This window comes from Apodemus sylvaticus, chromosome 8, assembly GCF_947179515.1.
Source record: "Apodemus sylvaticus chromosome 8, mApoSyl1.1, whole genome shotgun sequence".
Taxonomy (NCBI): domain Eukaryota; kingdom Metazoa; phylum Chordata; class Mammalia; order Rodentia; family Muridae; genus Apodemus; species Apodemus sylvaticus.
In genome coordinates, this window is record NC_067479.1 from 48,687,557 (window position 1) to 48,713,808 (window position 26,252).

The window sequence follows — 26,252 nt, forward strand, 5'->3', positions numbered from 1 at the left end:
GAGGAACGGGGTTGTAAGTTCGGTCCTCACTGTAGCGCGTACAATTGTAAACAGTTATGAGTCTATAGCCTTGCTCTCCTGTTTGCCAACTCCGTCTGAACATTGTCTTTGTAGGTGGCCCAGTTTAATGTGGAACATTTCTCAGGGATGCATAACTGGTACGCCTGCTCCCACGCCCGGCCCACCTTCTGTAACGTGTGCAGAGAGAGCCTCTCTGGAGTTACCTCCCATGGCCTGTCCTGCGAAGGTACTGTAGCATTCTGCATTTGTGTCCTACCAATGGCTGACGTGTCATAGGTACCTTATCCCCGGCACTGTGTCATCATGGAGGAAACAGCAGGGTGGCCTGGGAGACTTGTTTAAATCAAGATTTAAGTTTTGTTCTAGTTCAGTGTTGGACTCTACATCCATGGGGCTGATTTGGGGAAATTCTGTTACTCAACATCAAAATTTCGTGTTCTCTTGAAGGAACTAACTACATCTGTCTAAAATCCCCCTGAGCTTGGTACATTCTAGTTTTCTTTGTTCTAACGGACTGTGGAGACCAGTATAGATGCTCCCGCAGAATTCCTAGTGGTTATTTATATTGCATTATTTGAAATGTTTTCCTTGATTTGTGGTTCATTTACATGGGCATCATCTTGTAATCCTTTTCTTTTGTGTACAGCCCTGGGGGTCGAGCCCAGAGCTTCATGTACCTTAGGCAAGCTCTGTTCTTCCTCTCACCCATGGCCTGTGTGAGGTTCTTACCATTCTCTAAAAATAAGGCCCAGACTAGCTTTGGCTTCCTTTGTTTCCTTTTCTCTGCTACAAGTTTTAGTGATAAGATGTGTGAGTTATTACTTCATTTAGGAACTGTGAGGACCAAATGCATGTCTGCCAGTGGCCACCTAGGGAAGGCTCAGGCCTTCTTCAGTGGGGAATAATGGGGAATGTTGGGGACTATTTTTTTGAATTGTGTGTAGGACCAGTACTGGCTGCTCCTCACGCGCAGTCGCATCGTAATTCTAAGCACACACAATTAGTGTTTAAGTTAAAATAGTGATAGAAATCTCACTCCTAATGGACTCCAAACAAAATCAGAAATCTCCCTTGTCATCTGTCTACTGACTGCACACAGAGGTGGGGGTGGGAGGCTGTGGGGGGAAGAGCTCTGGGGTCACACCCTCTTCCTCTGCTGCCAGGCCACACTGCAAACAGAAATCAGACAGACTCACTGTAAAACACTAAAACAATACTTTTCACAATCCCCGAACTTAATTGAGAATGCTAAGTATAATTCCAGAGAGTAATTATCCTTCACAGTTATTTAAATAGTATCCAAACAAAAGAAGTTTTAAGTATTAACTTTAAAAAGTCAATAATGTCAAAAATATAAATATGGATACTTGTCTTAACTACTGTTTAGTATTTAGGAAGATGCAGTATGATAAGGACTAAATACTGGAATAAAAGGCATACCACAGTATTTATGAAGTTTTTGTGGTTTTAGGTCATGACATTATAGACCAGGGAATGCAATGTTTTCAGCACTCTCTGGAGAAACTCAGTTGCCACCTTACAAAACATAGGTACAGAAGAGTCACTTGCATTTCTTGGTGACCATAGCAACCATAGTCTGGCTCGTCATCATTTCTTGCTATCTATGTGGGTTGTGAGTCTCGACAACACCCATCGCACAAAGCACGCCATTATTAAAAAGTTCCATGCTTGTTTTAAATAAGCTGTCTCATTTTTTCGTTTTTGTTCATTATATCATTTATATTTCAAATGTTGCCCCCCTTCTGGTCCCCCTTCCACGAGCCCTTCTCTCCATCCCCCTGCCCTTCGCTACTCCCCCACCCACATACTTATAACCAACCTAAGTTAGACTGAGCCTGGGAACCGCAGCGGAAGAGTTGGGGAAGGGCTGAAGAGGCTGAAGGGGATTACAGCCCCATAGGAAGAGCATCATCAATCAAGCAGACCCTTCAGAGCTCCCAGGGACCAAACCAACAACCATAGGGCTGTTTCGTTTTTAATGGCAGCTTTTGAAGTAATGAAGGAATTAGATAGTTTTTACCATCTTCTGTGTTTGTTCATGGAGCTCATATTTCAGGCTGGCTTTGAACACGTAGACATCCAGCTGCCTCCGGCTCCTGAGAGCTGGGATTAAAGGGATAAGCCCCAGGCCCAGCTCCAGTGTGCTACTATCTCTGCTGTTTTTGTGACTGTTTCCTTATTGCACTTTAAGACACCACTGGTTCATCTGTCCCAGATGACCGTTTCAAACTGTTAGTATAACTGCACAGCAATGCAAGTCAGAAATACTTACCTCGGTGAATTTTCTCAGATTAAACACATCCGAAGAGGGGACTCTATACCTAGAGCGAGGAGTGGGATTTTACAGGCACTCTGGTTACTGGATTATTTTGGGTGCATGTGCATCTCCGTGCTTTTTTTCTTCTGAAGAACTGATTTTTTTGTGTGTTTATTTAATTTGTCTTCCCACCAGCAGTCTATTTTGTTATAACTGCTTCATAAGTACAAAGACATTGAATTTTAATATTTCAGTTACTACTGCTGGAAGTAATAAAAGTTATTACTTTTAAAAAAGGAATTTCCCTCTTTCCTTTCCCCTTTTAAAAATGCCATGCTGCAGCTTCCTTCACATGAAAACCCGTAAGTTTTTTGTGATTATTATCGTTTTAGTGTGTAAGTTCAAGGCTCATAAAAGATGTGCAGTGAGGGCAACAAACAACTGCAAATGGACCACGCTGGCCTCCATCGGGAAGGACATCATAGAGGACGAGGATGGTGTAAGCTGCAGCCCCGCCCCCTCTGCCCTGGCCCCGCCTCCCTCCACACTGGCCCCGCCCTGCTCCCCTCCACACTGGCCCCACCCCAACCCACCCCAGCAACTCCTCTCAAGTCTGCTCCTTCTGAATGTAAAGACAGAAAGCTAAGTGGGAATGTGGGTTATTTGGGCAAGTGTCAATTGATTGTGTTTTGATTTTTAATTAGTTTCATAGTGTTCCTCAGTTTTTTGCTTGTAAGGGAATCTGTTCTGTGTAAGGCTTAGGAATGCGTCTTGGCTGGGCTGCTGTGAGAGACCTTTCTCTGATAAACCCAGTGATCTTCAGGGTTTAACTGAGATGCTCATTCTGCAAATTCTGGGTCCTCCTCTCCACAGTGCCCCTTCAAGCCTGGACTCCACTGCATCCTACATGTGAAACCTTTGGAGATGACTGTACTATAAGCCTTTCTGTGACTTTCTCTTCAGCTAGATTTTTGCTGAAGCTAGCCTTTGTCCTTTCTATGTGTACCTTCAGGATTCAGGAAGGCTAGCTGGTCCATACATGTGAATAAAATGAGTGAAGGGCTCTCAGGACACAGACGATTGAGTCTGTAGAGTAAGACACCCTTCCCCATCTTTTTCAGAGCGAGGATACCCCTCCGCCTTCGCTCTGACCTCTCCTTCTTCCTGTCTGCAGGTTTCCATGCCTCACCAGTGGCTCGAAGGCAACTTGCCCGTGAGTGCCAAGTGTGCAGTCTGTGACAAGACATGTGGTAGTGTTCTTCGCCTGCAAGATTGGAAATGCCTTTGGTGTAAGACCATGGTAAGGGTAAGGGTAGTCTATACTCTTCAGTTAGCATCTTCCCCTAACCAGGTCATCTGTGTGGTCCAGAGGCAAAGTAAATCATTTCTGGCAGAGCAGACGCTGGTTGCACACACATCCCTTTGTGACATAATGGTACTCATTTGTTTATTTGAAGTATATTTCCTCAAGCATGGCAGTGGCGTATGCATGTGTATGTGTGTGTGCACATGCAAGTGTGTGTGTGCATATGTGTGTGTGTTCATGTGTGTTCTCATTTATTTCTCTCCCTGGTCTTTTTATCAAAGGGTCCATTCATAGAGGTTACTTGTACTCAAGAATTTCTATATTGAGTCATACAGGTTTTCTATATTGATTCTATCACATTGTAGCCACTATCCTTCCCCCCACCCCTGCAACCCTGGCTTAAGTCACATGGTACCCTCAGAAAGCCCTGCTCCAAGGTGCTATTAGGTTATCTTTGATATCCGAAATGTCACTTTCCTCCAGCCCCTGATCTGTCCTCTGACACAAGACCAAACTCAGTAGATTATGCACTGCTGTGATTGAAATTATATGCCTGTTACATGAACAGATATTTTTAAAAGTTTGTGTATGAACAAAGGAATAGTTTCCTTTCTATGAGATGTTTCTGACCGAGTAAGGACAGCCGGTGCGAGGAGGCAGCTTTGTACAGTGTGTGGTGTGCGGGCCGTGCCAGGGCAGGCAGCGATGTGCAGACATCTTATTGTCGCTGTGCTGACCTACTACAGCAGTGACTGCCTTGCACTGGGCTAGGCGTGTTTGGCAATGTTTTGAGTCTTACAATATTTTAAATTTGGAAGTTAACCTCCTACACACACACACACACACACACACACACACACACACATTTTAAATGTGTAAGACCCTTTTAAGTGTGAGGCAGATCAGCAGAAAGCACAAGGGATGTGGTTCTGGCATATTGACTGTATAATTAATTAATGAGACTGACTTGTAAATGCTACAGCATTTTAGTCCGATCTGATAGGTGGCCTGTGCTTCCGTCTGACTTTTAAATCCAGCCTGATTCTCTTTGTCCTGGCACTGTGGCCTGCTCTGTCCTTGTCTTATAAAGCCCGTGAGGACTGCTTTCTTTATTATTTTGTTGTGTCTTTGTTCGGCTTCTGTTTCTATGATAAAGACACCAGGACCATAGTGAGAGTGGGAAAAGGGTTCATTTGGCTTACAGTGCTGGGCAGGGTCCGTCACGGATGGAAACCAGGACGAGGGTGTAGGCAGGGAACCTGATGGTGGGGACTGGAGCAGACGCCACAGAGAAGATCTACACTGGCCTGCTCGCCATGGCCTGCTGAACCTGTCTTCTTAGGTAGTCCAGGACTGCCAGCCCAGGAGAGACACCTCCTCCTATGGCTGCCCCACCCCCACCCCGGCATCAATCAATAATCAAGAAAATGCCGCACAGGCTTGTCTATGGGCCAGTCTTACGAAGGCATTTTTCCAAATTGAGGTTCCCTCTTCTAAGATGCCCCTAGCCTGTGTCAAGTTCACAGAGCGCTAGCCAGCCCAACTTTATAATGTGTAGACTCTAACAGGTGTCTATGCATCTCAGTAAAACTCTAACAACTAAAGCCCTCTTAAACAATTCCTTGTTTTAAAGGAACACTACACACAAACAACGTTTTTTAAGGGCCCACAGATTTATTATTTCCATTCTCTGTGCATGAGTATTTTTCTTGGATGTAGGTATGCGCAGTGTGTGCGCCTGGTACACATAGAGGCCAGAAGAGGGCACCAGATTCCCTGCAAACAGTTTTTTTTTTCCTATATTCTTTATTTACATTCCAAATGCTTTCCCCTTTCCCAGTTTCCCCCTCCCCCTCCCCATCGGTCTCATAAGCCCTCTTCCCTCTGCGCATTTCCCAATCACCCCCTCCCATTTCCCTGTCCTGGTATTCCCCTATAATGCTGGATCAACTCTTTTCAGAACCAGGGCCCTCTCCCTCTTCTTGGGTATCATTTGATATGCTAACTGTGTCTTGAGAATTCCGAGCTTCTGGGCTAATTAATATCTACTTATCAGTGATTGCATTCCATGTGTATTCTTTTGTGATTGGGTTACCTCACTTAGGATATTTTCCAGTTCCAACCATTTGCCTAAGAATTTCATGAATTCATTGTTTTTAATTGCTGAGTAGTACTCCATTGTGTAAATATACCACATTTCCTTTTTTTTAATTTATTTTTTATTCGATGTATTCTTTATTTACATATCAAATGATTTCCCCTTTTCTGGGTCCCCACTCCCCGCAAGTCCCATAAGCCCTCTTCCCTCCCCCTGCTTCTCCATCTACTCCTTCCCTCTTCCCTGTTCTGGTATTCCCCTATACTGTTGCATTGAGTCTTTCTAGAACCAGGGGCCACTCCTCTGTTCTTTTTGGACATCATTTATTATGTGGATTATTTCTTGGGTATTCCAAGTTTCTAGGTTAATATCCACTTATCAGTGAGTGCATACCATGATTGATCTTTTGAGACTGGGTTACCTCACTTAGTATGATGTTCTCCAGCTCCACCCATTTGTCTATGAATTTCATGAATTCATTGTTTCTAATAACTGAATAGTACTCCATTGTGTAAATATACCACATTTTTTGTATCCATTCCTCCGTTGAGGGACACGTGGGTTGTTTCCAGCTTCTGGCTACTACAAATAGGGCTGCTATGAACATAGTGGAGCATGTGTCCTTATTACATGCTGGGGAATCCTCTGGGTATATGCCCAGGAGTATATACCACATTTTCTTTATCCATTCTTCAATGAGGGGCATCTGGGTTCTTTCTAGCTTCTGGCTATTATAAATAAGGCTGCTATGAACATAGTGGAGCATGTGCCCTTATCCTTATTGCATGATAGGGAATCCTCTGGGTATATACCCAGGAGAGGTATAGCAGGGTCCTCCGGAAGTGCCATGTCCATTTTTCTGAGGAACCGTCAGACTGATTTCCAAAGTGGTTGTACCATCTTGCAATCCCACCAGCAGTGGAGGAGTGTTCCTCTTTCTCCACATCCTTACCAAAACCTGCTGTCTCCTGAGTTTTTAATCTTAGCCATTCTGACTGGTGTGAGGTGAAATCTCAGGGTTGTTTTGATTTGCATTTCCCTAATGATTAATGATGTTGAACATTTCTTAAGGTGCTTCTCAGCCATCCGAAGATCTTCAGGTGAAAATTCTTTGTTTAGCTCTGTACCCCATTTTTTAATAGGGTTATTTGGTTCTCTGGGGTCTAACTTCTCGAGTTCTTTGTATATCTTGAATATTAGCCCTCTCTCAGATTTAGGGTTGGTGAAGATCCTTTCCCAATCTGTTGGTTGCCTGTTTTATCCTTTTGACAGTGCCCTTTGCCTTACAGAAACTTTGTAATTTTATGAGGTCCCATTTGTCAATTCTTGATCTTAGAGTGTAAGCTATTGGTGTTCTGTTTAGAAACATTTACTATGTTTAGATATGGGCCTTGAATTCCTGTTCTTTCCAAGGCTTTTAGCATGAAAGGATGCTGAATTTTGTCAAATGCTTTTTCAGCATCTAATGAAATGATCATGTGGTTTTTTTTCATTGAGTTTGTTTATGTAGTGGAGTGCATTGATGAATTTCCGTATATTGAACCATCCCTGCATCCCTGGGATGAAGCCTACTTGATCATGGTGGATGATCGTTTTTGATGTGATCTTGGATTTGTTTGGCAAGAATTTTATTGAGTATTTTTGCATCGATATTCATAAGGGAAATTGGCCTGAAGTTCACACACACACACACACACATACACACACACACACACACACACACACACACACACACACACACACACACGAGCTATTCTGAGCAGCCCAGCTCCTCCGTAGTGAAGTGACCCTGTGTTTTCTGTCTCACAGTGTCTCGGTTGGCTTGAGTCTTCTGCTTCTCCCTTGCAGGGCGGTGGTCTAGCTGAGGAAGTCCTCAGTCCTGTGCTTACAGCAGCACACACAACTACACCAGCTAAGATAGATTAGACTGAAGGTCTTAGGATCACAGCAGAGAGGGCTCGCACTTGGCAGATTTTATTTGTATTAAATTTTATGACCATGACATTGAGATACTGTCCCTCCATCCTTCCTCTTTCTTTCCTCCCCACCCTCCCTCTCTTCCTCCTCCATATCTCCCTTCTTGCCATTCCTCACCTCTTCCCACTTACCTTAGCTAGGCATGCACTCAGTACATAGCACTTACTTTAGATAACCACAGGAGAAGACTGCTCTGGGCTGAGTCTCTCCTAACAGTGCGGGCCTGTTTCCCGCCCGGAAGGGTAAATGCACCTCTAGTGGTTTCCTAAACACTAAATATTTTGTGGTGGTATTGATCCTCAACAAACAGGTCTGTGGGTGTTGTTTATAACACGTTGGCTTGTTGTTTTTACAGTTCTTGAAGGTTTCTTTCTTTGTTGTCAGGTACACACTGCCTGCAAAGACGTGTACCATCCTGTCTGTCCACTAGGCCAGTGTAAAGTATCCATCATACCTCCGATCGCACTAAATAGCACAGATTCTGATGGTACGTAGCAGTAGTGTAAGTATGTGTATTTCTGGCATATTTACTATTGATTTAACTTCTTATGATAAACTGTAATTGGTTATTCTGGTCAGTTTTTGTAAACGATGGAAGGTATATTTGATTTTAGTTTTTCAAGGCAGGGTTTCTCTGTATAGCCCTGGCTGTCTTGGAACTCACTGTATAAACCAGGCTGGCCTCAAACTCAGAAATCCACCTGCCTCTGCCTCCCAAGTGCTGGGATTAAAGGCGTTTGTCACCACTGCCTAGCCATATTTGATTGTTTAACTAATTGATTCTTGTGATGCTTGTGATAAACCCAGGATCCTGAAGAGCTAAGCATACATCCAACCACTGACCTACATACCCAGCTCAAATGAATATTTTGAAATAAAAGTTGTTGTGCACCATTAACACATTGGCCGGATCATTGTGCACAAGACTTGCAGGTTTTTTTTTGTTTTTTTTTTTTTTAGCATCCCAACAAATGAAGGAAGATTATCATTTTGTACTGAACTCCTGAAAGGTTAATTTGTGTGTGTTCTCTCACCATAATTGAAACTGCCCATTAGCATGGGCTACTATTCAGATTTGCTCTCCTGTAATTTCATTGCCGGAATCTGTATTCCTCTAAATGCATTTGCTATTTCTAGAATCTGGCGAGGCTTAACTGTAAGTGCTGAGGAGACTTTCTGACATCGCTGGGTTTAGAATGGGTCGTTCATCACGTGTTCTCCACAAGCCATGCTACAGATGGCTTTTGCACAGACATTTACCCTCTGTGTCTGTGGGTGTAAAGCTCAGGGGATGTGCTTGATATCTCTCCCCACCCTGATATGTCTTTCATTTATTACACATTCTCACACCTCTACAAAGAACAGTTAGAATATTGGGCAGGAATCATTTGACAACTGTGAACCCATAGCTTTGCTTTGCTAACTTTGCTTTCCTTATACAGATTGGCAAGGGTGGTAGTCCATTTCAGATACTCCATGACTGAGGTCCTTATTGTCCCTGGTATGGTTTCCCACTGCAAAGTGGAACCTAAAACACCAGTTTTATATTGGCAGGGTGCAAACACCAAACAGTTCAGCCAAGGGACTAGATTACAGGATGGGTCAGCCGTAAGGAAGGTTCCTTGTTTTCAGCCTTTCTCGTCCTGTTAATAATTTAAGAGAGAAGAAGTGCACATTAATCCTGTTCTGGGCTTGTTTTGCAGGTTTCTGTCGAGCAACCTTTTCCTTCTGCGTCAGCCCTCTCTTGGTGTTCGTCAACTCTAAGAGTGGAGACAATCAGGGAGTGAAGTTCCTTCGTCGCTTTAAACAGTTGCTCAACCCGGCTCAGGTGTTCGATTTAATGAATGGAGGCCCTTATCTAGGGTAATTCACTTATGATAAATCCTGCTTGAGTAAAATAAGCATGAGATGTGCCTCACTTGTCTCCTCATAAAAATTAATTTCCAAGCCAGGTGGTGGTGGCGGCACCCAACTTTAATCCCAGGGAGGGAGAGGCAGCCTGGTCTATGCAAAGAGTTCCAGGCCAGCTAGGGCTACACAGAGAAACCCTGTCTCCAAAAGCCAAACCAAATGAACAAACCTAGAAAAATTACATTTTCCATTAGACATCTTTGTTGCTCTCATGCCTTCTACTTTTGAGCTTTGCCAATGTTTGCTTTAGTTTTGTTCTTTTGTCTCTGCCTTAACTTTCTCATTATTATTATTTGTTGTTGTTGTTGTTTGTTTTTGTTTTTTAGAGACAGGACTGTGAGGCCCTGCCCAAAGACTGTAAGAACTAGGCTGGCCTGGAGTTTACAGGGGATAGCTTCTCTCTCTCTGTGTCTGTCTCTCTCTCTCTCTCTCTCTCTCTCTCTTTCTCCTGAGTGCTGGGTTTAAAGATATGTTCCTTAATTAGAGATTTTAACACAAAACTTCCTGATGTTGTTCAGTTTGTTTATATCGATTCCAAACTTGTCATCGTAACTTTCAAATTCTAAAATGTATATAAAAGTATTTTAAGTATGCAAACCTGCATAAATGGTATTCTATTAACTATTATCAGAAAATTATCTTCATTGAAAACTAACTTGGATTTATATCAGTACACACAGTGCATGATTTAACCAAAGGGGGTCTATCTAGTACTTCAGCCCCGAAGGGTCTGGACTGACTTGAGATAAATGCTAAGTGACTTTTGTTGTCTGTCCTCTGACTGTTCTGTGATGCTGTATAACTGAAAGTCTAAACATGAGTGTGAACTGCTGACCCTCTCACCGTGCGGGTCGCCCTACGTCAGTGCCTGTGTGTGATTTTTCTGTGGGGGTGGTGAGTGTCTTCTCCTGGAGAAGCCATTTTTTCTCTCAGCCTCTGAGAGTCTCTCCTTGTGTGATCTCTGGAGGTTGTTGGCTTAGGACTTAAGGTTTACTAAGGTCGATGGGGCATGGGCAAAATGGGAGACGGAAGTCAAAGGAAGAACGCCTATGATTGGACGAAGGGAGGATGCCAAGAGCCAGGCATTGGTGAGGGCTGGCAGGTGTCATTAGAAGCATCCCAGTGTCTCCCACACCTCTGAGATGCTTCTCCCTTGTGTGTAAGTCCTCGGAAGGTGACTTGTCCTGTAATGGAAAAGCCACAGGCCACTGCCCGCATGGCCTTCAGTTCTCCTTCCTGGCTCTGCTCCTCTTTTATTCTTCTCGGCTGTCATTCCCAGTTTCTTCTGATTTATCCCCGTTTCTGTGCATAGCTTTGTTATTAAAAGCTTTCTTGAGTTAACGATGGCACTCAAGTTAATTTTTACATATGAACTCATTTAATATGAATAAAGATATAAATATAAAATGAATGGTAACTGGAGAAAGCACTTTTTATGTACTTAATACTAAAAATGAATGTTTTACTTTCAGCTTGAGATTGTTCCAAAAGTTTGACAATTTCCGGATCCTTGTCTGTGGAGGAGATGGAAGTGTAGGCTGGGTTTTGTCAGAGATTGACAAGCTGAACTTGAATAAGCAGGTAAGTATGCAGTGGAATGTTTGAGATGGGTTCTTTCTGGGTAGCTTAAGCTCGCCTCGAACCCCTTCTTCCTCCACTTCCCTAAAAGTGTTACCATTGCATTCTTTCGCAGTGCCAGCTTGGGGTGCTACCCTTGGGTACAGGCAATGACCTTGCTCGAGTTCTTGGCTGGGGAGGTTCGTATGATGACGACACCCAACTTCCTCAGATACTAGAGAAGCTGGAAAGAGCCAGTACCAAAATGTTGGACAGGTAAAAGAAGACCTGTTAACCTGAGATTATCTGATCTTTTCAATTTTAGTAACTGTAAGTCTGAACTTCCTGGTCTTGTTCTCTAATCTTTGAGATCCTGAATAGAATTTTCACAAAGTAGACACTCAATAAAAGGTGAATTTGAGTGATTGGATGGATGGATGGATGAATGGATGGCTAGATGATGGATGGATGAATGGCAAAAGCCTGGAATACTGGTTCCAGTGAATTCCTTATTTAAATGTACACGACTGTGTAGTTACTTGTTTTGTTATGGTTTGGGGATAGGGTTTTCCTATGTAACTCAAAGCACCTCAAACTTGAGATTTCCTGTCTTATTGTCTCTGAGTGCCAGTATTACAGAAGTGCACCACCATGCCTGGGAATACCAACTACTTTTAATCGCTGTTCAAGTCAGAAAGCTAAAAAGTTAACTTTGCAGCTGGAACTTCTGATAATGGATAGATAGACCGAGCCATCAGCTTGTGGTTTCAGAAGACCTAGGACAAGCAGTGTCACTTTCAGTTTGCTGGCGAGGTTCCCCCTGGGTTAATTCCTCTAGTAATTAGAGGGTTAAAAGATAAGGGAGTCCTGCCCAGGCTGGGGATATAACTCAGTGTTAGAAGAATGTTTGCCCTGGCTGAGAGGGGAGGGGGAGGGAGAGGGGGAGGGGAAAAGTGAGGGAGGGAGGGGACAGAGACAGCGGGAATATGAATCCTGTCTCAGATCCTGTCTAATAATTAGGAATTATGAGGAACACTCATGAAGCCAAAGGACCTGTCACTGTTCACACTGCCCTCTATCCCCTCACCTCTCCTCGCCTCTCTTCACCCCCAGCCCCATTTTGAAAGGCCATGTATAAAGCAGAGATCACAGTGCTTGTAGCCCAATTGCTTGTGGTGAAGGCATTTAGAATTAGGGTTAAGGGAACAACGAGATTCAGTAAGCCGTAATTACCCCACCCCCCAAGAGTACGGAGTCATCAAACATCAAAATATCATTACAGACTTGAGCTCGCATGAATCAAAACAACTTTGATAGGATTAGCCATCTGTGGAACTCTTCCTGAAAACAAAATCGCATCAGGGAGCCACCAGCCAAAAATGTAATTATCCTCAGATGAGCGCTAACCTCAGCCTGGTAACCTTGTCTGTCAAGCTGTAACGAAATGCCTGATTCCTCTGCTGACAACGTATTGAAAAATAGACCTGGATGGCAGAATCTTAGCCTGTATGTATCCAAAACAGCATGAAACGGACACTCATTTAGTAGGGCCATAATGCTTTATAATCTGGGTTGGAGGTAGATTCGGAATACCCAAGGTTAGGAAGGGAGGGAGGGAGGGAGGGAGGGAGGGAGGGAGGGAGGGAGGGAGGGAGGGAAGGAGGGAAGGAGGGAAGGAGGAAAGAAGGGAGGGAAAATAGAAAGGGGTGGGGCTGGGGGAGTGGCTCTGTCCCCTGATGTGCAAGCCTGAATTTGGTACCCGGACAGAGCCCACTCAGAGCTGAGGACAGCAGTAGCAAGTCTGTAATGCAGTGCTTCTGACAAAATGGGAGGAGGGGGCAGAAGAGTCCCCAGAAGTTCCCAGGCTAGCTCTCCTGGCATATGCAGCTGCAAACAAGGAGATCCAGTTACAAACAAGGTAGAAAATGAGCACCAACACACCAAGTGGTTCCCAGATCTCTGCCTACACACAGGCTGTGGCACATGCATACTTGAACATGCGAACACGAGCATGCACACACTAATGCTTCCTAGATACACATACAGAAACAGAAAGGGAAAGAAACTGGTGATGAATGAACTAGCTAACTCAGGTGACATGGTTATTTCTCGGGATGTATGTTCGTTAAAACAGCAGGTGTAGATCATAAACACATGGCAGTTCTTACCTTAGTCAGTCAGAGGGGAAGGAAGAGTTTGAATGAAGTAAAATCAGCTTTGAGGGCGGGAAGAACACACCTGAATGTAACTTCCTAAATGGTTGAGGGCTTGCTTCCCAAACAACACGGAGTATTTGCTAAGGCTTTATTATGTATTCGGCCTTGTGCCTGTTCCTTGCATTTGTCCCGTTGAGCGCATGGAGGTCTTTCGAGACTCAGTTCTCTCCTTGAACCTTGCGGTTCTCAGGGTTCTAATTCAGTCTGTCGGGCTTAGTGGCAAACACCCAAAGGGCTGGCCTGATGCAGCCTAGGCAACGCTTTCTAGAAATTCACTCCCCCAAGCGGCTAGCTGAGAAATAGCACCTCTGTGGTCAAACTCAACATGCACTGGGTTGCCAAAAAACAAAACAAACAAAAAAGGCAGAGAAAAGGTGAGAGTCCTTATTGGAATCATTTTGTTTTCTTAGTGGCTTTACTGTTTGTGAAAAACATGTGATCCTAGCACCATAGAATGGGGATGAAAAATTAATTTAATAGCTCGTGTTATTTATGCTTTTCAATATTTACCTGATCTTTATAGCTACACTGTGTCTTGGTTTGTAACAGCCTCGTTATGACAGTTTTACTAAGGTCAGACACGGGCTTCTGGAGATAGTGGGATTAGAAAGAACTCCAGCTGTTTGCCTGGCGTTCTGTATTACTCATTTTGTGTTGTCGCCACCACAGTCCCCCAAGTGGGTGAACCTCCTCCTCTCTGTTCTTGACACCAGCAAGCAGTAGGGCTGGTGTGTAGGGCTGGTGTCATAACAGGGTCCCCGTCAGATTCCCCAGTCTGGATCCGGTCTCTCCCTCATAGCACACCAGCACCAGAGACACCCTGACCAACTTGTAGCCAGTGCTAAAGCGCCCTGCCGCCCTCTTTTGTAGCGGTTCTGTTCCCTGGGAATGCTGTATCCAGGGGCGACATGCAGCAAGGGAGGAATGGTTCTTGGAGGAATCCTTTCCTGCTTGTCTTCTGACTAGAGTAGTTGGGCTCGAAAAAGGTTGCTACATTGTTTTGTTTTTGTCTGGTTTTGGTCTTTTTGTTATTTTGTCTTTTTTGATTTCCCCCTTAGAGCTGAGAACTGAACCCAGGGTTCAGTATAGAGCCTATAATTGCTCTATACTTGATAGGCAATTGCTCTACCACTGAGCTAAATCCCCAACCCCAAAAGGTTGGCTTTTACATTTCTGGTAGCAGCGTACTTGGGTATTTGTGTGATCTCTAGGTTCTGTGCTAGCTCACGTGCCTCATTTGGAAGCCTGTAGACGCTGTGTATCCAGACCCTGCTTTTCTTTTCCTTTGAGATGATCAGTGTATATATCTGTCCCATGATGGGTGGAAAATTACATAAATACAATTAAATTTGTAGTATTTATTTGTGTATGTGTGTGTGTGTGTGTGTGCATGTATGTTGCACATGAATGTGGAGGTCTGAGCTTGTTGGAATCATCCTTGATTGGTCTTTCTTCTTATTCGTTGAGGTAGGGTCTCCCATTTAAACCCTGAGCTGGCTGAGATAACTACAATGGCTCACCAGGTCCTGTCTTTTTCCTTTGGAACTACAGGCAGGTCAGCACTCCTCTCCGGCAATGACGTGGGCTCTGGGATCTGAACTCTGGTCTTCTGCCTTTGTAGCAGATGCTGTTACCACGGAGCCAGTCCTTGTGGAGAGTTGACTAGTAGCTGCAGTCATAGTCTAAATCATGAATGCCTATTGGGGGAAGTTTCTGGAAGGTTAAGTTTTTATGTGAAGGCTTACTCTCATTAGTTTGAATGATACACTAGGATCTATTCCCTGAGTTTAGGATTTGCCTGAAGGTTAGATCATTGGCTGTGTGTGCTTTTTTTGTTTAAAATAAAATTCTTGTATGTGTTGTAATAATGCTTTTATAATGCTTTTATCTATAAGAAATACTTCTCTCTTATCTTGTTAGACTATAATAATGTCCTGCCCCATTATTCCCTCCAAATTGGAATTGTTTTAAGTATTAATCTGGAATTATCCCAAGTTGATTGCTTGTTCAAATGGTTCAACATTTGGAATTACTACTTAGTAATTACTAAGTGATAATTGGAATAAGTTTTCTCAAATTAAATATTATTTCTATAAATAATTTCCTTTAATCTCATGTTTAAATTACTTTTTTAAATTAAGGAGTGTTTACCTCATTTTCATCACATACATAAATACATACACACACTCAAACATATACACATTCATAATCACATGCACACATGCTCACATACACACTCTTACACATGCACACACACACACTCACTCACTCACTCTCATATCTTTTTGCCAGGAGCAGTTGCTGAATGAGAAATGGTTTCTTTTCATAGCTAATAGGCATTTATTTAATCGAAGACATTATTTTTTAGAACTCTGGGTTGTGGTTCATGAGTAACATATAATGAGCTTTACAATGAGCCTTATTTAGAAAGTGGACGAGAAAAGATAAGGCCAGACTGCATTGCATGCTGAGTAGAAAGACACGGGGTGACCAGCATGTCCTGTTGTGACCTGGTGCTGGCGTGTTTGGATGTCTCTAACTGGAGAGAGAATGGTGGAATGTGGAAATCATAAACTATGAATCAATGCTCTATGGGATTATCACAGTTTTGTCTCTTTTTCACCCTCTGTTTAAGATAGAATAAAACTATACTCCACAAATACATGTATGTATGTATGTATGTATGTATTATGTATGTATGTATGTTGTAGGTGACACGGCGATAGTTTATTAAGATTTAAAGTTTTAATTTAAAGATTTCAGTTTTAGACCAAAGGATTTTCTCCCATTAGGTGGAGTATAATGACCTATGAACTCAAATTGCCAGCAAAGGCGCCTCTACTTCCTGAACCTGTAGAAGCGACTGAAGACTTTTACGTAAGACTAATTTTTTATCTACTGACCAATGGGGTATCGTGGGGATGGGGGAGATGGCAGTGGTGACACGCTTGTTTCATGGTGTCACTGCCTGCCTCCAGTCTTCCCTCCCAGAGCAAAGAATCCTGAGGATCAAAGTCATAGTCCCTCTGTGACCATGAACCCTAAGTCACCCACCTTCCTGGACCTTACCACTTTGTTGGTAACATGGGCCCTGGTGCCTTGAGGATTTAATGGTGCAGATGTTTATACAGCATCAGACATGCAAGGCCCCTTTCTCAATGACCCGGGGGCCAACAGATAGCAGGCTCCTGTGAGGGCTCACTCACCTTCTGCATCGTTCATGAGCACCTGCTTGGTTATTAGGTGTCCGCCAAGCTCCGTAAGCCCCTCCCACTCATGGCCCAGCACTCCTGGCTGGAAGCTTATGCAGTTTCCCTCTCTCTTCCTTGTCTGCTCTCTGAAGGGACAGCAGACCATGTTAAGCCCCTTGATCCTGAGGAAGCAAAGGAGGAAACACTGCTATCTGCCTTCTTTCTCTGCTGCAGAACACAAGTGTCTAACATTTTCAGACATGTTTAAACCTCAGAGCAGGGGAAATTCAAAACAATCTAGCTTCCAGGAGATTAGCTCTGACTTATTCAGGCCCTTTGATGTACCAGGAAAATTTACCTCTTTAGAGCTGCCATTGGGAAAATGATTATTTTGTCTCAAAGCTGAGACTGGGGCATCCTCAGAGAAGATAAGTGTAATTTCCAGTTAGGGGAATATTTGAAAAGTTCTAAAACATGAAAAAGTAGTAGAATCATATGAAATGGAAAACAAATGATGCACAGGCCCTCACCTGAAGAGACGCAACTGTTGAGGTAAATGTATTTACTGTTTAATTTCCAGCCAAACTTTCAGTTATATAATTCTGTCTGAATATGCCTATAGTGCCTGTTTTTATGGAGGCCAGACTTTTTATTAGTTACTAATTATTTCCCCTAAATGAGGAGAGGAAGTCATGACCCTGCTAAGTGGCGCTGTAGTAAGTTAAACTGTGCCATCTATAAATTCTGTTCTTTGTTATAAAGGTTATCTTCTTCCTTGAAAGAGGTGTACTTTTTATCTTTTATCCTTAATGAACAATTAAACACAAGCTTCAAATAGCATTAAGTAAATGACAGTAATTAATAAATTAATCAGTGGCATTAGTGAATGCACTCCTTCATAGCATTAGGGGCCATACCATATATTAGCCACCCCACAGTGATGAGATTAAGCGGATCACTGAAGAACTTTGTCCCATTTTGTATTTTTCAAAGATGTGTTTCCATTGTCCTGATCTTTTAAGATAGAAATTCTTGTATTTAAACCAAGAAATTAGACCAGCATTTCAGTATTGTGTAACTTGGGGGACCCATAGCCACTCGGGGGTGAAATTGCTTTTCCAGGTGTGGTCTGCACTTGAAGGAGGTGAGGTAGACATTGAAATTTATCCACCGGGGGACTTGACCATAAATTTAAAATGAGATTTCTTTGGGAAGACGCCAGTCAGAATGGCATTGCAGAGGAGAATAGTTACTGAAACGCCAGTCGAGTGAATAAACTGATGCTCGGGTGACAAGAACCCTGAGCAAGGTAAATGAACACTGGAGAACTGCTTGGACAGGGCCGTCATTTCTTTTGGAAAATCCTGAGCTTAGCACATGGAATGCATATGAAGAAAACATTTAACAGAGACTCTGCACACGAGGCTGTTAAATAGTGTGCATATTTTTATCTATCATGAAGGTGTGTTCTTTTGATAGGATGTTAAGGTTTGAGTCCAGTAGAAAAGAAGATACAGGACATTGGACATTGTAGTGTGTTTTGTTGTCTTAAGATAGCAATCTGTGGGCTGTGACCCCATTGGGTCGGATATCCTGCAGATCAGATATTTACATTATGATTGATAAAAATAGCAAAATTACAATTATGATGGTAGTAACAAAGTAATTTTGTGGTTGGGAGTACTTAGCATGAGGAACTGTATTGAACTTCCTAATGTCACATTAGGAAGGCAGAGAACCACTGGTCTAAGATACTTATTTACCTAATGTTGTGGTTCTGTACCAGATTGTGTGGCTACACAATTGCATTTTTAAAAGCCTTTTGTGACTGTGGTGTAGTATATAGACAGAAAAACATGCATATCTTAGAGGTACAGTTTGGGAGATTTTTATAAATTAGACAAACCTATGTAATAGACACCCAGATTACAAGACAGCATTGCATGCCTGATAAGCCCCTCTCCCACCCTTGTATGCACCTCCACACATTTCTCACAGATGACCACTCCTCACTAATGTCCTAGATTCTGGTTTAGGAAAATGGAAAGGTAGAATATAAAATGGAGACCATTTTGCATGCATTTTTGCTTTGGCTCCTCCTACCCAGTGTCAAGCTTGTCAGATTCGTCTGTGCTGTGGCATAATTGGGGCCAATTCCTTCCCAGTGTCCTGTAGTGTTTCCTTGGAACGCATACATTGCATTTGACACTGTGAGAGCATCCCACCTCACCCATGTCTTTTGGGGAACATGTGTCCGTTTCTTTGGGTGTGTATGTAGAACTCGAGGTTCTTGGTCCTCTGGTGTGGGCCTATGCTCAGGTCTAACAGACATTGCCCAGTAGCTGCCCAGGACTTGTCAGCCCTGATGTAGGAGAGATTTATGTTCCCATCATCTGTGCCAGTTGCTAGGTTCCACTTGCTGCTGTTCACATTTTAGCCATTTTGTGTGTGGTTTCTTTCAGATTGCGTTCTGCAGGTCTGTGGAAGTTGAGTGTCAATCACTGGGCTATTCTACCTGCATTTCTAGAGTTCTACCCACGTTTTATATGTGCTATTCTAGCTTTTAGTGTACTTATTTTAGACAATACTTCTTTTAGTCATATTATATTTATATATAATTCACTTATACATAATTTAAAAATATAGTGGAGCATTAATTGAATTTTCTAAACATATGAAGAACTCCAGGTTCAAAAAATGGGAGTCAGAGACATTTCTATTTTGCATGACCCCCCCCACACACACACACACACACTAATTTTTCATGGCAGCCTTTGTGCTGTTTTCCATATGTCATGAGTAGTGCATTTCTGAAGCAGTCATAACTGGGTTATATAGCAATCATCTAGCCCAGGGCTTTCTTTTCCAGATGACAATTTATGAAGACTCCGTTGCAAATCATCTTACGAAAATCCTCAATTCTGATGAGCATGCAGTGGTCATTTCGTCTGCCAAGTGAGTGCTGGGGCTGAAGTGAGACAGCCGTTTCTTGACTGTGACACCATTTCTCGTGATTTTTCTTAGATAATAATTTGACCTGGAGTTCTAGTCACATTAGCATCTGCATAGAGTCTATTCAGAGAGTATATTTTGCTGCTTATTTTGAAACACTTCTGTTACAAAAGTATAAAAAGTGTTTAGAATTTGCATGTCTATTTGCAAATTATCAATGATTAATTACAACACGGAAGTCCTGTCTCATTATATTATTTCCCATACACACACTTTTTATTTAGGAACTATTTACATCACCAAAATGAAAATAGTGAGATTCTCCAAAAAGACATCTCTTGACTTGTTTAAAATCCATAATTATAATTTATTTCAAACTCAACAGATTTTACTTAATTCCAAACATGGAGCCAAAGCATCATGATGTTATCCCCAAATGTGGAGTTTCAAATTTACTTTTGAAGCTTCTTATACTTGCAAGGCTAGAATGTCAGCTAGTGGATTCTAGCTGAAATTTCAACTCATAAACAAAGGAATGCTTTTGAAGATTCTGCTTATGGAACAAATTGCTGTTATGATGTATTATACACTTAATTCATAATGAAGAAACACACAAAAAAAAGTCACTATAAAACAAATTTACTTCTATCAAAAGTACAAATGTAGTAACAGCTGCTTTTGAGGCTGTTCCCCCAGGAACAGGAAACAGCACTGAACAGTAGGAAGGGGGCGTGACTTCAGGCCATGGACCCCTACGCTTAATGCAGAGATGGGTCAGTACTGTGGTCAGAGGCACCAGCTGGTTCCTGTTTGCTTAATGAATTTTGTTGCGTACCAAAATGTGCTCTCAGATTGCTCAGGTGTCAGCGATTCTTGTCTCTCTTGTCCTGGGTTCAGCCCACCTATTGCTCCCCTGGCCTCAGTGGACATTGGACATTGCCAACCTTGTTCCATAATAAAATGTATGTCTGTAGAAAACTGGAATACAGAAAACTGTATTCCAGGCAGTCTTTGAACCTAGACTCCTCCCCAATCAACTAGATAATATTCCAGACCCACACCTCCTGGCCCACCATAAGTACATCTTTGACTACTCTAAATTCGTTATTTAGATCAATTCTTCCCTCAAGAATATAAATATCCTATATTCCCTTTGTAATGTGGAACCACAGTACCTCAAGGCAGAACACTTCTGATTGTTCCCACAATTTGAGCATCAAACACTCCCCTAATTCCTGCATCAGCCCTGTGGACACAAGGTACACAGAACCAGGCTGTTCCCCAGCCTCTCTGCACCTCAGAGATGTGGGGGAACTGAGGTAGGAAGCCCTGGTTGCCCCTTTCCCTTTTATAGTGACAGAAGGGCTCCATCCCTCAGAATCAATAGCACAAGCACAGCAGTGGTCAGCGCTCTGGCATATGTGCAGTTTCACAAACCCAGGAGAAACTGAGGTCACACCATTACAGTAATGGCAGGGTGGACCTCTAGGTTACACAAGCTGGCGAGAGGGGCAGTGTCTGCTTTCAGGAGTGGAATCACACAGAGGATCTTCTGGTAGAGCGTGTATAAGAGCGGTTATGATAGACTGACATGTGTCAAGAAATTCTGTAAAGGTATATTATATATTAACAAGGAAGACAAATTATATGGGAAATACATGAAAGAGTCTAATAAAAACTAAGCTAGGTTCTCTTAATTCTCTTAATAGAAATTAAGGGGCTAGAGTCATAGCTCAGCCTTTAAGAGCCTGCTGCTCCTACAGAGGACTCTAGGTGGGTTCCCAGCTCCCAAACTCAGCTCACAATCATTAATAACTCTCGTCCCAGGCGGTCTGAAGTCTCCTCAGACACTGGCTGAATGTGGTACATACACATACATGACATGCAAGCACACACAGATACACTATTACTTTTTTAATCTTAAAAGAAAAATTAAGAGAAACTGAAATGTAGAATGTTCCAAGAGAACTGGGCCTGCAGCTCAGTAGCTGGGTGTCCGCTTAGCACATGTGAGACACGGGTTCTATCTCTGCCTCAGGAAGCAGGGGAGGACTGGATGGCCAGCAGAGCCAACCCGTAAGCAAGAAGTAAAACAGAAGTGGTTGGGAATAATGCACCTAGATGACCAGTTCCAAGGTCTGGCGTGTAAGTGGGTGCATACGCGTGCACCCTGTGCCTGTCACATAGCTTGGCTTTGTAATATGGATGTATATAGAAGGTGCTGTTTTTCACCCACCAGAGAAAGTTGTGAACTTAATAGAAACAAAAACCCACTAATGAAAAATTGTTTTATTTCCAAGTTGTGTCTATCAATGCACACTTTTGCCAAAACTAATCTAGTCACACACTATTCCGCTGGCTATGTTTTACACAACTTTTGGAGAGGCAGGCGCGTTTCACATTATTTTTCTTTTGAGTCCATTTCTTTTGCAAAGACACCAAATGTAATTAAAAGAAACAAACAAGTCAGCCATAGATTTCTGACACTAATGAGACCTAAATTGAGTTAGGCTTGTATGTTATTGCATTGGTTATCTTAAAGGGGAGAAATGGATGGGTCAACAGAGAATATAACTCAATTCAAGTTGTCTGATTGGTTGATATCCAGTACACGCAACATCTTTGTTCTTCGGGTAGCAGTGTGCTACCAGGATGTCCTTTTGCTGACTAGTACATCAGTAGATCCAGTAGATCCTGGAGAGAGTGAGGGGCTTGCGTCTGTTCAGCATGAAGCAAGGCATCTCAACTATGGAAGATACTACATTGTTTTTAAGGGAGCTGAAAGTATTCTTCTTATGGCTTATAAAAGCATCTGAGGATGGTTCAGCACGGCCTTTACTACAAGTATGGAAAGCAAGGCTCACCTGTGTATCTGTTTATCACTTAAAAGTCCTAAATATATCTAAGATATGTTAACACAGACAGAAGTGAGGTCATACTGGCAACGATCCTGAGTATTCGGAGTTGGGCTCCGTACGCTTACTTTTAACTATGCTTGTACATGAGAGCACACAGACTATAACGGTGCATTTTCTCTCCCTCAAAGGATACTCTGTGAAACCGTGAAGGATTTCGTTGCCAAAGTGGAGAAGGCACAAGACAAAACACTGGAAAATACAGTAGTAGCCGAAGCCGTGGCCAGTAAAGTAAGAGGGACACACATCAAGGGTGTGGGAATTGTTGATTGACCTTCTGAGCACTGGGCTGTGTTTTAAAGAGAAGAAACAATGTTTTTATTTAGGTATGAAGATTTCCAAAAATACCTTCTAGTTTATAGTTAACCTTTAATATGCACAAAAATGGTGTTACTGCAAGTGTTGAGCAAGCCCGTGTTTCCATTCAGATCCCTTTCTCTGTGGTTGGCATCTTAAAGGGACATGCAGTCCCCTCGGCCTGCCAGGGGAGGATGCTGGGGGACCCGTGGTCCTGTTGGGTCTCTCCGTTCTCTAGACTCAGGTGTCCTTGTCTCCTTCAAAGTTCTGTTTCTTTCGTGACCTTTTTTTCATACCTTTACAGATTTTTTCCTCCTTTATGAGCTTTCTGATGCTAAGGTAAGAATAGCATATATAGACTTTACAAGCCAGCATCTTTACCTTTAAAATTCACGGAAGGTCTTTTTACTGAAGGCCTGGGAAGGATTTCTGTCCCTTAGGTTCATTAAGGGTTCATTAGGGGATTAAATGGAAGAAAAGGAAAGTGGAAATAAATGTTTCTTTTAAATTTTTATTTAGTCTACGGCAGTTTTATTCACACAGACACTGTGTCGGTCCTGTCTGATGCTATCTCCCCCCACCAGCTTCTCTCAGGATCCCCCCACCCCAGTCACATCTCCTCGGGATTCATGCCCCCCCACACACACATCGCCATTCTAATCTCAGATCTTCCTTGCATAATTATTATTTTTATCCCACAGTTAGTGCCGCTCATGTGGACGAGGGTGTGGGGTCATCTCCGTGGGAATGGAGAAATCTGCCGATGTCACAGTCCTCCCACCCCCAGTCCTCCCTCCCCCAGAAGTCACCAGCTGTCCGTAGCCCCTTAGCCTAGGGGTGGGGCCTCCAGAACCCTCCCCTCCCTTCTCCTCCCTAATGCTGGAATATTAGCTGCTGGTCTCATGTATGTCTTGTATAATAATCACAGCCACAGTGAAGCCATGCGTGCAGCAGCCCTGCGGGGTCTGGAGGCCACCATCCCTCACCTCTCCTCCAACCCTACATGTTTTCTGCCCCTTCTTCTGCCATGTTCCTTCCCTCGGACTTAGGGGTGGGGGAGGGGTGTTAATGTGGCGCCTCACATCGCTAACCATTCCGAGTCCCCATAAGACTAAAGGACTCTACCAAAGAGTCCTTTGGAACTGATGAGACCTCCAGCAAAGTGGTAGAATACAGAAATAACACATCAAGACCAACAGCCTTCTTATGTTCCTTTGCCCACGACACTGACACAAACGTTTGAGGTGTTTCATTCATTTCCTCTCTCCGTGGAGTTTCAGGAGGCAGAGACTCTAGCTGAGCCATGCTTCTGTCTTGGAAGTCCTTCGCCTGTGACTTTGCTTGGCTTCACATCAAAGGCAGAGAAATGGAGGGAGCATAGACCAGGAATTCTGTGGAGATTGAAACCACTGGCGGTGGCATTAACAGTGCTGATCTCAAGTGTTTCTTTTCCTGTAGAAAAACAAGAAAAGCAGAAAGGAACAAGACCTCTGTGCTTGGTCTCTCTCTACCCGTCCTTTTCCCCCTCCTCATTCCTGCGCATTTTCCTTCATGATCTTCCTTGCACCCAGTAGTCCGGAGGGAGCACAGTCAGCTCGGCCCTGTCTGCAACTCATGAACTTCAAAGGGCTCCCTAAGTCGGTAGCTTTAGAGGAAATCCTGGTGCTTTGTGTACTGCACATCTCTCAACTTAGTATTGGTTGCACTCGAAGGAAGAACAGCAGTTCGTAGGTTGTAAACCTACAGTGAACCTGTGGTGGCTGCGGAGATGGCTCAGGGTTATGAGCCCTTGCTGCTCTTGCAGAGGTTTCAAGTACCCACACGGTGGCTCACATAGCACCTGTTGCAGGTGACCTGAGATTCTCTTCTGGCTTCTGTGGGCACCAGGCATGCTCGTGGTATATGGGCATGCATTCAGGCCAACTCCCACATACAGAAACATTGTTCTTCGAAGACTTTGAATCCTGAGATAGCATTTAGTGATTCTGAAATATGACAATAGGTAGACACAAGCGTTGTAGTGTTTCCAGTCCTTTTTTCCACAGATCTTTATCAGTCAGTTAATAGCAAGAAGTTCTATACTTAAAATCCACTCACTTAAAGATCATTTCTGTCTTCAGTAAATTTAAAATGTATTTAAAACAAAAATCTACAGAATAAAAGACTATAGCTACTTGATTGTTGACGTTTTTATTCCCAGTGGTTAACGATTTATCCTGCATAAAATTACATCTGCCACCCTAATATATTTAATTCCTTCCCTATCACCCTTGCTGATACTTGTTTATCTGCTTGTCACCACCATTGATATTTTCTTTGTTTTCTTAGTGCTCAGTCCTAAACGAGAAGCTTGAACAACTGCTACAAGCCCTGCATGCAGACTCTCAGGCCAGTCGAGTTCCCCCAGGGGTTGGCCCGGCAATCCCTGAAGAGGACACCATGGAGTCCACCAGTGAAGAGTCGCTGGGTGAAAGCAAGGAGCAGCTCCGAAATGACATTGGGAAACCCTGTTCCCAGAAAGCCGTGAAGCCCGGGGAGATAATGCTGCGGGCCAACAGTCTAAAGAAAGCAGTGAGGCAAGTCATTGAAGAAGCTCGAAAAGGTATACACTCACAAAAGCAGCTTCAAAGGGGCCGCAGCAGCCCTGCTGCACGCGAAGCCGCTGTGCATAGTGCTCGGGTTTGGTACACGTTTACAAAAACAGGGCTCGTGACATGACAGAAGACAATAAGTTCACGAAAGGCAAATTTGTACTTAGACGTATCTAAGTTCAGTAGTGAAGAGCTGCGTCATAGTGACGCACAAACTTAGATTTCAGAAGTAAATGAAGTTTTAATATTTCCATCCCAGCTTAAGTAAAAAAATAGTTATAGAACGAGTCTAAAAACTTCAATCTTTTTCCTTTATTGGCATCTCTTTTATTTCTTAAAGTCAGTCTTACATCTGCTGATAATAAAGTAAGGTTGATTTCTTAACATCCTTAAAAATTTTGAAAATGTATAAATCTTTGAATTTTAAAAGATTTACTTTTTATTTTTGCTTCTGTGAATGTGTGAGTGTCTGTGTGTGGGAGGGTGTGGGGTAGAACAGGCGGCACGGGAGGCACTGGATCCTCCTGGATGGAGGTAACAGGCGGGCACTGTAAGCTGCCCATTGTGGAAGCTGAGAACCAAACATGAGCAGGAGCAGTCCGTGCTCCCAGCAGTCCGTGCTCCCAGGAGCAGTCTGTGCTCCCAGCCACTGAGCCCTGTCTGCTGCCCCTAGGTTTAAACTTTTATATGCATATAGCATACAAGCTTCTTAGAATTTTAGTGCCGGATGAAAGTTGACTTAAATATGGTTAATGTTGGGAATCCCCTTCTAGGTGTGTAACTTGTAATCAGACTTGGTATTTTGATTTAAATTCATGTACAATTTTATTCTAGTAAATATGTAACTGTAATGAATTTATTTGGTCTTTAGACTCTCCAGTATCCATAGACATCACTCCCAGTTTTGTTACTAAATAGTGTTGCTTTATAAATGCACAATTT

General features: G+C 43.0%; 1 protein-coding gene across 8 annotated transcripts in view; it reads left to right on the forward strand.

Moving 5' to 3' along the window:
- Nucleotides 1-26,252, forward strand: part of Dgkh (diacylglycerol kinase eta) — a 208,161-nt gene that overhangs the window by 139,554 nt on the left and 42,355 nt on the right. For 7 of the 8 annotated variants that reach the window (XM_052190878.1, XM_052190884.1, XM_052190882.1 and 4 more), the window contains 11 exons: nucleotides 115-247; nucleotides 2,692-2,798; nucleotides 3,474-3,599; nucleotides 8,065-8,167; nucleotides 9,384-9,543; nucleotides 11,064-11,172; nucleotides 11,285-11,424; nucleotides 16,157-16,241; nucleotides 19,425-19,510; nucleotides 22,554-22,653; nucleotides 25,048-25,321. In XM_052190878.1, coding sequence (XP_052046838.1) covers nucleotides 115-247; nucleotides 2,692-2,798; nucleotides 3,474-3,599; nucleotides 8,065-8,167; nucleotides 9,384-9,543; nucleotides 11,064-11,172; nucleotides 11,285-11,424; nucleotides 16,157-16,241; nucleotides 19,425-19,510; nucleotides 22,554-22,653; nucleotides 25,048-25,321 — 1,423 coding nt within the window. Of the gene's footprint in view, nucleotides 1-114; nucleotides 248-2,691; nucleotides 2,799-3,473; nucleotides 3,600-8,064; nucleotides 8,168-9,383; nucleotides 9,544-11,063; nucleotides 11,173-11,284; nucleotides 11,425-16,156; nucleotides 16,242-19,424; nucleotides 19,511-22,553; nucleotides 22,654-25,047; nucleotides 25,322-26,252 lie in introns of those variants that run through there. The other variant, XM_052190885.1, reaches the window with a different exon arrangement.